Source organism: Amblyomma americanum, chromosome 10 (genome assembly GCF_052857255.1).
Source record: "Amblyomma americanum isolate KBUSLIRL-KWMA chromosome 10, ASM5285725v1, whole genome shotgun sequence".
In the NCBI taxonomy this organism is placed as follows: Eukaryota; Metazoa; Arthropoda; class Arachnida; order Ixodida; family Ixodidae; genus Amblyomma; species Amblyomma americanum.
This window is the reverse complement of record NC_135506.1, coordinates 119144491-119155096: the sequence shown is the minus strand read 5'-3', so window position 1 is coordinate 119155096 and position 10606 is coordinate 119144491. Positions and strand designations below refer to the sequence as shown.

At 45.8% G+C, this 10606-nt stretch overlaps 1 protein-coding gene across 1 annotated transcript in view; it reads right to left on the bottom strand.

Annotated features, from left to right (window-relative positions):
• Positions 1–5156: 5156 nt before the first annotated feature.
• The window catches only part of LOC144107491 (quinone oxidoreductase-like), a 41400-nt gene continuing 35950 nt past the window's right edge, over positions 5157–10606 (bottom strand). Inside the window, exon 7 of the mRNA XM_077640507.1 lies at positions 5157–10496. Within this exon, the coding sequence (XP_077496633.1) occupies positions 10329–10496 (168 nt within the window). The 3' untranslated portion in view covers positions 5157–10328. The remainder of the gene's footprint in view (positions 10497–10606) is intronic.

Genomic DNA, 10606 nt, shown 5'->3' with positions numbered 1-10606 from the left:
GGGGAGAGGTAATATACAAAAATTACTTACACAAAAAGAAATGTGTACAGGTTATGCGCGTGATTAGTTCATGTTGGAGCAATAAAAACACACGTGCACAGCAACTGGAGTGGGGCGTCCACTTGTTAACCGTCCAAGGTAGCACTCGCGCAGTGTTCGGTCACTGTGTGTTACTACCTGGCGGAGAACAGACGGGATGTCAAGCCCATCTGTTCAGCACAGATGTCAAAGCAGTGTGCGCATGCCAACTACTATTCTTTCACTGCAGTGGCTGAGTGCAAGACTCCCTTGATGATATAACGGTGCTGTGTGATGCTGGTGGGTGGGTCTCATGAAAATGGGACCTTCCACAAGCAGTTTAAAAAGCATCGAAGACATGCAGCGGGACAGCGCATCAGCAACAGATGGGAGATCGTACTACTGAGGAGCAAACAAATAGAAGCATGCAAGTTAAAAAGAAGCACAAAGACAACTAAGAGTGCAGTAGAGGTGGATGCAAAGTAATGTGCATGATGTGTCATGTAATGCACAGGGAATCAGTCTAATGCTACGCATTTTGATCAGATCGGCCCCGTCGAGTGCCTGCCAGCAGGGACTCCAGAACTTTTTTTCGAGTGGGGGTACGACTTCAAGTTTATTGTGTTATTTATTTAATGCTCCTTTACATAACTTTTAATATTATTTTTATTATTTTATTATTATTATTTATTTCTTTAATGTTTCAATGCAAACTGTCACATTGTGGTGATCACACTCCAAAAGTCAGGAAGACAACCAAAAAGGCATCCAAAAGAAGCTGTTTGAGGGGCTGACTCCCGCCCACTAAGAACTGAATGACTCGGCAGCGGCAATAATCACAAGCACGCTGGGCAGTCATCGAACTGAATGCATGCAGTTCTTGGCCGCGCTCAATTTAAAACCAGCAAGGAACCTTCGAGATGAAGATCAAACCAACAGCAACTACAATAATCTGGAAAAATGTAGAAGCATTTGCACGTGGCCACGATCAACTGAGATCTGGTTGCATCTAGCATTAGAAAACAAAAAGATAAAGCCGTGTGCCGGCGGTGTTGAATGCGAACGATCAAACGGTGCAGAGATTTGCGGCAATATAAAACGAACTAAAATGGGCAGGTTTATAGATGTGCGCACGAGGAGTGAATGGGTTAAAAAAAGTTTGTGCGCAGTATGTTTAAATTCTGGTAATCATGATCATGTACACGGGTCAGACAGTTGGCTTCTGTTGAGACATGACTGCATGGTTTAGGTTACTCGAATATACGAAATGCTTTACAACTGGCTATACGAAGCCAACTATCTCAACTCCACTGTGCTTTGCACTAGAGTCCTAGAACTGAAGTGTTTCAGTTGTCAGAAATCTGATCCAAGTGCAAGCAATTGGAGACTGGATAGGGGCCCAAAATGTTGGGAGGGGGGACACCGTCTTTCGGTGTCCCTGCCTGCCAGTTTTTTTACTTCATATTACTAGAGCCTGTGCATGCAAAGCAAAGGTAAAAAACAAAAGAAAGAGAATTCTTCAGATGCACCATAGGAAATTTGTACATTTACAGAAGTGGGAACTAGCTAGCATATATTGACCTACTTTTTCCGTCGAGCGCGCGTGAGGGTGTGCAGCCACTAGCCAGGAATGGGCCCTGGAGACAGGCCTTTGTGTCCAGCTCTCCAACTTCCCCCTTCACTCTTCCACAACCCTAACCTGAACATTCCATGCCCCACGGCACGCGGACAACAGCACGTGTGACGTCTTCTTTCCTCTTTCCTTTCATGCCTAGACTGGGCCATCAGACTCATCATCATATGCTATCGGCCCCATCCTCCCCCGCCCAAATTACCATCACGGTAAAGAAATGTCGAATCGGAGGCACTGTTGGGTACTGCAGCAAATCCTTTCTATGAGAAGGACAGCGGCGGAACTATTTCAGAGGTGGAGGGTGGCGTGGTGATGACGAGGGCCAAAGGAGTTTAGGTCCTCATCCCACTTTCCATGTTTTAGGTGTTTCCCTCTTGCCCCTCCTATGCAGACAGCACTGGACTGACATACTGACAAGAAACCACGAAAACTCTTGCAAGCAAACACGCCTCGCTTCGTAAGAAAGAGGGCCCCGCCGGGGTGGCGGGGGATCCCTGTTTTGTAGTTCGACAAGCTCTCCCCAAATGATCAGGCTAAACGCATGCTGTCACATTAGGCGGTGGGCCCCGTCTGCTCGTTCCGGTTTTCTTGTTTCATACATGTCGCTCGAAGTTCCGTTTCCCACGGTTCATTATACTAAGCAGGTTAGAATAAATGGGCCCCCTTCTCCTACTGTCCGATGTGAGGCCCCCTGGGTTGCAGCCCCCTTAGCCCCTCCCTCCCCCCCTTCCCTTAATCCAGCGCTGCCACGCACAGCGGCGTGTTGGGCGGAGTTGAAGCCGCTCCTCCGTCTCAGATAGACCTTTATTTGGGTGAAGGTAAAGGCTATGGCGAGATTGATACTGAAGGAAAACAAATTTAAAAGAATAGGCGGGACTGAATTCCAGATCCTGATCTAGGAGGTCAAGAAAGGAAACCTGGAAAAAGAGCGTGCGGTCGATGGTGTTGGCTGCCTCGATCATTTCCCTAGAGATAAATATGAGCAGGAGCCCACAGTACTATATTCCGGTGATCGGGGTCTCCGGTATAGGTGCAGTTTTGAAGTACTCGGTAGGCTAAGTATGGGGCCCAGCCTTGCTCGACGTACCGACAGTCCCCTCGCAAGCCGGAGATAATTGGTTTGGAATCAGAGTGGGTAGCAGCTGCAGTGCAACGGCGACCTCATCCGCATGAGTTATGTCGCGGGCGCGAAATGCAAGACCACAGTATGAAACAGCTCTTGATACACACTGTTGGAAAAGCATACCTTTTGGGGGCATGAACCAGAACACTGTCGGCACCTTACTGATAGTAGCCGCGCCCTCACTCCGATTCGATACAACATATAATTCGGTACAGTGGTTACTGCAAAGTCGGCTGCTTGGTAAAGTTCCCATCTGTACTTTCTTAAATTTATCCCCCATTGGTGGTACAACTTGGGTTTAGAGCGCACGATACGGAGCTAAGACAATTAAGGCTCCGTTTGCTCTGTGTGTAACGACGTCCTGTCGTCTGCTAGTGTCGCCTCATTGCAAAGCAAGAAAGCCTTATTTTTTAAACGTCTTTCCCGCTGACATTGCTGGTCTCTTCATGCAGCTGATGGCACAACAGGTAGCCATTGTCGTGGAAAAAGAGGAGAGCGGCGAAAAGACGAAATGCCAGGAGGGAAACGAAAACTGAAAATGCATTTCTAGGCACTTATAACGCGCTGCACACATGACGCTTCAAGCAAAATTCCGAATCCTATCCCAAGCTCAGAGACACCCAGACTAGAAAACTTTGGTGAGGTTTAGCTCGTTTAAACCTAATTATACAGAGCGAGAGCTCTGTTCTGTTGCTTCACAAGTCTAGCTTCTCGTTGCTCCTCGGTTTTAGCGGCTCGTTTAACTCGCGTCCTCTGCAGTACACCTTCTCGGCGAGCTACATCGAATGGATGATCGGACGCGGCTTGACGGCGTCGCCTAAGAGTTAGCACACTGTGTCCGACGCGCACAGGCGAAACTGGCGCCATGAAAGTGGCGAAACTGAAAGAGAAACTGCCATCGTAGCAGCTGTTACACCCTCTCTTACTCACGTACATGGTATAACAGCGAAGCCAGCTAGCGCACGCAGCTGTGCGCGCCTCTCCCAGCCTGCCCTCTCCTAATCACTTGGTATCACAGCCGGCGAGCACGTGCAGGTGTGCCTCTGCTTGGTGAGTCACGTGGTTTGCCTGCGCTCCGGGGCTTCAAGGTGAAACGCGCATCAAGAGTGACCTTGGGAGACATGTAGTAATAGAGCTTTCGCTCTAAAACCGTGCTGGAGTCCGATTTCGTGCACTGCCAAAGGCTACTATATTGGGGCCACTTCCGGTGGCTTCACTTTCGAGCACCCGATGCGCCATCCAGCCCCCTAGTGGAGATCTGTGGGAAGCTCGTCCGCACGTAGCCTCCACACGCTCTGCTGATGAGGAGTACCCAAGTTCTAATCCGACCGCGGCAGCAGCGTTTTGAAGGAGGCAAAATGCTAAGGCGCCCATGTGCTGTGCAATGTGAGTGCACGTTAAAGATTGCCAGGCGTTTGAAATTATTCCGGAGCCCTTTACTACGGCACCTTTCTTCCTTTATTCCCTTAGTCCCTCTTTTGTCCCTTCTCTTGCGGCATGGTTCAGGTGTCCGCCAATACATGAGACAGATACTGCGCCATTTCCTTTCCCCAAAAGCCAATTTTCATTTTTTCGCTTGATCGACGGAGCCATAGCACAAACCATGCTCCGTTTCCATTTCAGAACAGTGATGGTTGCGAATACCGAGAGAGAACCGACTCCCTCTCCCCCAACACTTCCCATCTTTTGGTCTAAGCAACAGCAGACATTGCCACTGTGCCGTTCTCAGCGCTATCGCACGCCGCTCTTTTTCAGGGGCCATTTGGACTGGAACAAAGTGGCAACAATGAGGAACAGAAGCTGCGAAGCCTATCCACACCAATTTCTACAAATGAACCCTTTTAGCCAAAGATAACACCTTCCATGATGGCAAAATTCGACTGGTAGTGGAAGCAATGCTCGCTCGGGTCCATGTTAGGCTGAAAATTGTCTTTTTCTACTCCACAGAGCCACTTTATTCCAAAAAATCGAAATGCTGTACTCCACATAGTACAAAATAATAGTTGTGAATGTGCACACACCTCTATAAGGCGCGTGGCAGTTCCTTAATAATGTCTGAATCATTAGAGTAAGAAAAATCGGTTGTTTACTGTATAAAATAACAGCAACAGCTCTCGACACCTAACTGCTTCTACTTTTGCAATTAAAAAAAAAGATTTTCTTCCATAGCAACAAGCAAGCAATGTAGCAAGCTCTCTTCTGCTTCTAGATTTTGTATCTATCTATTATGTCATGAGCGAGCTTTTTATAAATTATGTTTATTCAGCATCCTTGTCCCTACACTGTACTTTGGAATCCTTGCTCACAAGCCCAAATTCGTGAAATGCATTTCTTAGTAGGTGCTATGCAGCTACACTACAAAGCAACATTTCCCAAGGAACAATTTTATTGAAAAATGAATTTATTTCTCAATGCCCACAACACAACACTTCTTGGTAACACATTGCTGCAATACATGCAGCACTAATTCTTCTATATCTACAGCAACAAAACAGGACAAATTTTGCATCGCATTAAAGTGTAAATGCTTCTGCTCCTGGGTAACACTCCACTGACAGAGGTCGTCTTATGATCACAACACAAGCACATCTGGTTGGAACTTGGAACTTGAATCAAAACAATTTATCCTGGTGCTTATAAACCTTATAAATATACCCAGGCTCAGGTTTACTGAAGAATAAGTGAACACGAAGGAACTGAATGAAAAATATTAGTGCTAAAGGATGTCCCAAAGTAGAAAAGGCCTGGAAGACCTGCCGCTATTAAGTGCAAATAGAAAATTCAATAAAACTCTGTGGGTGAATACCACAAAAATATATGACATTTTCAGAAGCGCTAAAACACCGAGGACGCAGAGGGAACAGACAGGGACGAGCGCTACTTCCAACTGTTTATTTCGTAATACCGCAAGTGCTTTAAACAGTTCTCGAACGCTTTTATGACACGGCAATAAACTACACGTGCGAGAATACACAGTATAGCTACCGAGACTAAAAGAACCAAGGGGACAACACCGATGTGGTCGATGCTGTCTTGAACATATTCTGTCTTGAACATATTGACGACCCCTTTGTGGTTAAGAACTCAGAAGAAGTATTAGACTTTGTTTCATCCCATCCCGACAAGAGCCTTCAGGCCTTTTCAACGAATGTTAAAGACTTATACTACTCACTGCCACATGCTTCTTTACTAGAATATGTTCAAGACAGCATCGACCACATCGGTGTTGTCCCCTTCCAAAATGATGCCGGGGTTTCATGTAGTGGCTTTCTTGAACTTTTGCAGTTTTGCCTGAAAAATACTTTTATTTCCTGGAACAACCAACCCTTCCTACAAAAGGAAGGTGTATGTATAGGCTCCTGTATAGCACCGGTGCTCAGCGATGTTTTTAAGCTACCATGACAGAGCCCTCCAGCGGTACCTGGAGGGGTCAAAGGTTTTTAAGGTGTTTAGATTTGTAGATGATTTTTTAGTTTTTATTGACTGTGACCAGAAATCCCTTCAACACGAAGCTAGCCAGACTTTAGTAGCCTTCCAGAATAATCTCAGCCCACTAAAACTAACCCATGAACTACCATCTGGCGGGGAAATCCGCTTCCTCGATATAAACTTCTCACTCACCGACAACCACGTTTGCTGGAGCTACGAACCTCGCGGCAATAAACCCCTCTTAGCTTTCCGCTCCGCCCACTCTAAGCTGGTTAAGCGAGGAGTGATTGCACTTTGTTTCAGGAATGCATTGACGAAATCTTGCCACCACTGCATGCCCCGTAGTTTTCATAAACAAGTGAACCGGTTATCCGCCGCTGGTTATCCGGTTCCACTTCAGATCTCGGTAGCAGAACGCGTCCTTAGGAACCTGAACGGTCGCGACGAAATCGCAAATAAGTCTAGTGAGAGAAAAAAGGTTGCTGTGCTCCCTTACGTGCACACTGTTTCACACAACCTAAAAAAGGTAGCGCAGAAAGCAGATGTTAGAGTTGTTTTCACGGCCCCTAACAAGCTAAACAAGCTTTGCAAGCTGACGAAACCCTACTCTTCTGTCAAACAATTATGTGGTATCAAACACCAAACAGCGTACGTGGACTGTGTAGACTGTGTTGTGTACTGCATCCCTCTATCTTGTGGCAAAAAGTATGTTGGGCAAACGGGCTGTTGTCTCAATGACCGGCTACGCCAGCACAACAACAATGTTAAAAATTCCTTCGGAAGCAACCTAGCCATTCACTGCAGTAAGTGCCGCAATTGTGCTCCATTGTTAAATCAGTGCCACATCATCGGACGTAGTTGTGATCAACTAACCCGAGAGATTATAGAAGCACAGAACATAGCATCACTGGGTAGCACTTGTGTAAGCTCACCGTCCATTTCATTGTCAAAAAAAGAACTTGCCTTCCTCAGGGTATCAACGTAATCGTGCACTTATCTCCTTGGTTCTTTTAGTCTCGGTAGCTGTACTGTGTATTCTCGCACGTGTAGTTTACTGCCGTGTCATAAAAGCGTTCGAGAACTGTTTAAAGCACTTGCGGTTTTACGAAATAAACAGTTGGAAGTAGCGCTCGTCCCTGTCTGTTCCCTCTGCGTCCTCGGTGTTTTAGCGCTTCTGAAAATGTCAAATCTGCACCAACTAGCCCAATCCGCTACCCTTCTGAAAAATATATGATGCCAGGATTACAAAAGGAAACAAGTTATGCTCACGGATGTGTGACTATTCAAAATTTTGAATACGAATGTGTTTGTTATTCTGTTCATATTGTCACGTAGCAGTTGGCGCTGGTAGCTCCAACTGGTAGTTGGTGCTAGTAGCGCCTACACGGCAGGGAAACGCCAACACTGAGAAGCTCTGACAAGCTGCGACAGCACACTGAGACGGCCAGAGCAGAACGTCAGTTTCTTCTACAGAAACGCACGAGCTGCGTGTCGAACGGCCGCCGAGCGGCTATTGCTGTAGACGCGGCAATATAAAACAGGTATTCATAAATTTATGAATATTCGAAAATTTCTGAATATTGGGCAGCAACTGAACGCTGTGTTAAATTTCTGAAATCTGCCCTTGGCAAGAGCCCAATATCTGCAAAAGTAATCTGACAATAGAGTTTAAATCATCACGAAATAGTTCAAAGGTGTCCTCTTCGCTCTCTTCACCACTGTTTTATCACATGGACTGTTCACACTTGGAGGCTATTGCGTTTCGGCCTTGTGCGAAATTCCGCAAGTGGGCTTTCCAACGTACCACACTCGATGCGAACAAGATGACCGACCGCCTGCTTCGAGCAATGAACGCAAAAGCGTGCTGCTTTCTTCGTTTGATCATTCTATAATACGCTCAAGACAAAATGCTCACACTTAACGGCGCTCATCTTGTCACCCTCACAACTCTTCTGGCGTAAGCTCCGCCAACTCGCATTGGCTTCTTTGTGGAATTTTGCATGGGGCTTCCAAAAGGGGACCAAGTAGAGGTGTCAAGCGACCGTGCAAAAATTCTGCCTATTGCATGATGCACTGTAGCCCGTGAACTTCTGACATTCGCGTAACGAAAGGCGCCACGGCAATACGAGGACCCCTGTCATGAGGCCCCAAAAATATAGCATGGCTGCAGAGTTTCAGTTTCTGACCTTCCCCTTCAGCCGTCTGAACGCAGCTGCGTGCCACATCCAGAGACCGACTGGCACATCGGCGGTCAATTTTTCATCTTGGAAGCAGCCTAGCCGTTATACCTAAATGCATCCTCCTTGCTTACGGCTCCGTTTTTCTTCCAGCCCGCCCAAGCAGCGTGTTCGTCACAAGCTGTTCGCACTTTGCTGTGCCCTCCTCGCAAGCCTTCACCGCATTTTCAGCATTTTTTTTTTTTTCCAGGGTAGAGAGGCATGGGGTATTTGATAACTTGGCCTTCGGATAATTTGGGCATTTTCTTCCAGTCCCTTTCACTCCAAATCAATGAGCTTTTGCTACTCATAATGTCCATTTATTTTAGTTGTAAGTGATATGTCAATTCATTAATTTCATTTCTTTACTCATGTTTTGCAACCGCATTACAGGTTGTATACTGTTCCGCATTACAGGTTGTATACTGTTACGCTCACCAGTCATACTGTATATGTTCCTGTGCATGCCATTTTTTTGTTTCTGCATGGTGCTGAGCAAATGTAGCTTTGTTAAATTTTGGTTGCAAAGGCCATCCTCTATTTCGAAAAAACAAAGACAGTAACAGTTGCCTATTAATCCATTTCTGCAATTTTTATGCTGAACAGATATCCGATATTAAATTTGATAGTCCAAGGCGTTTTTTCTTTAGTCATATTTTATTTGCATTCGAAATTTCAATATTTGCACACCCCTAGTTATAATTACATCACAATATGAAGTACACACGTAGTAAAACCCAGTAAATGGTAGAAAACATGCAAGAGGTATAGGGCTCGATTCCCAGTGCCTCTAAGCACCTGCTGATGATGCAATGGGTACAAGCTTTCCCTTTGATCGGACGCTCAGCTTATCTGGGGTGAAATGCTTGAGAAATGGGTCTTTGAACCCACCTTGTGTAGGAGCAAAAGAGTGCCATGGCACTCTTTTGCCAAAGCTGCCCTTGCACCACAAAAATTAATCATCGTCATTATCCATCTCATCCATTTTCCTTACTCTCTGCCACCCCCTGCTGTGCTTGCCTTCTCTTGGAATCCCCTTCGTTACCCTCAAGGACCAGTGGTAATCTTGCCATCGCATTCCATGCCCAAGCCCATTTTTTCTTCTTGATTTTGACTATGATGTCATTAGCCCTTGTTTGTTCCCTCACCCATTCTGCCTGCTTCTGGTCTCTTAACGTTAAACTTATAATTTTTCTTTCCATAGTTTCCTGCGTCGTCCTTACTTAAGCTGAACCCTTTTCGTTAGCCTCCAAGTTTCTGCCCCATAGGTGAGTACTGGTAAGACACAGCTCCTCTTCAATCCCTTAAAAGATATTCAGTGGACAGAACGTGAGCGCAGAAGCTTTCAGTTACAATGCACTACTTTCACACTATTTCAAACAGAGTTTCATCAACCACAAGCGGCAAATAGTGCTAAAGTAGTTTTCACACCATTATGACACTCCCAGCGTTGCAACCACTGGTCCAACGCTTTTTCTTCTGAGGCTATGCATACAGCTCAGTGAGGAAACATACTTACTTTCCATTTCCGGTGCTGCCTGTTTCGATGAATAAAGAAAATTACAAACGTCACACATGTTCTAAATCTGACCCAATTAAAGCACTGTTACAGCCCACCTAAAAACCTTAATGCTAAAAATTTTTCCACAGTTCACACATCTTTTTTTCAAAGACATATAAATTCAGATTCACTTACACTGGTTTTATACAGTACTGCAGTTAAGCCATAGCATTTTTCACACTGAAAGAGTGGCAAACAACACTGCGAAAGATAGCACTTACAATTTGGCAAGTCAAATTTAAGCCACTTCACCAATTCGAGACGTAGCAGACAAAACGTGGTGAAGACACTTAAACCTGGCAGTGGCATATGCGACGTATGATTATGTTCCAGCTCCCGTGCTGGTGATCACAGATCTGGGTTGATTACCATGTTGCCCTTGGCACCCTTTGAATGCATAATATCATGATGAGCAGCCTTGGCTTCAGCCAGCGGGTAAGTGCGGTCCATTACGGGGTCTAGCCAACCAGCTTCAAGCCCCTGGACAATGGCTTTGGCTGTGGCTTGCCACTCTTCCTGCAAAAGAGAGTGAATTGCACAGAAAAAGGAGGGATGCTGCAAATTAAGAAGGCACACTGTGATTGGTACTTCAGGCAGCAAAATGTGTACGCATCCATTGGACAACA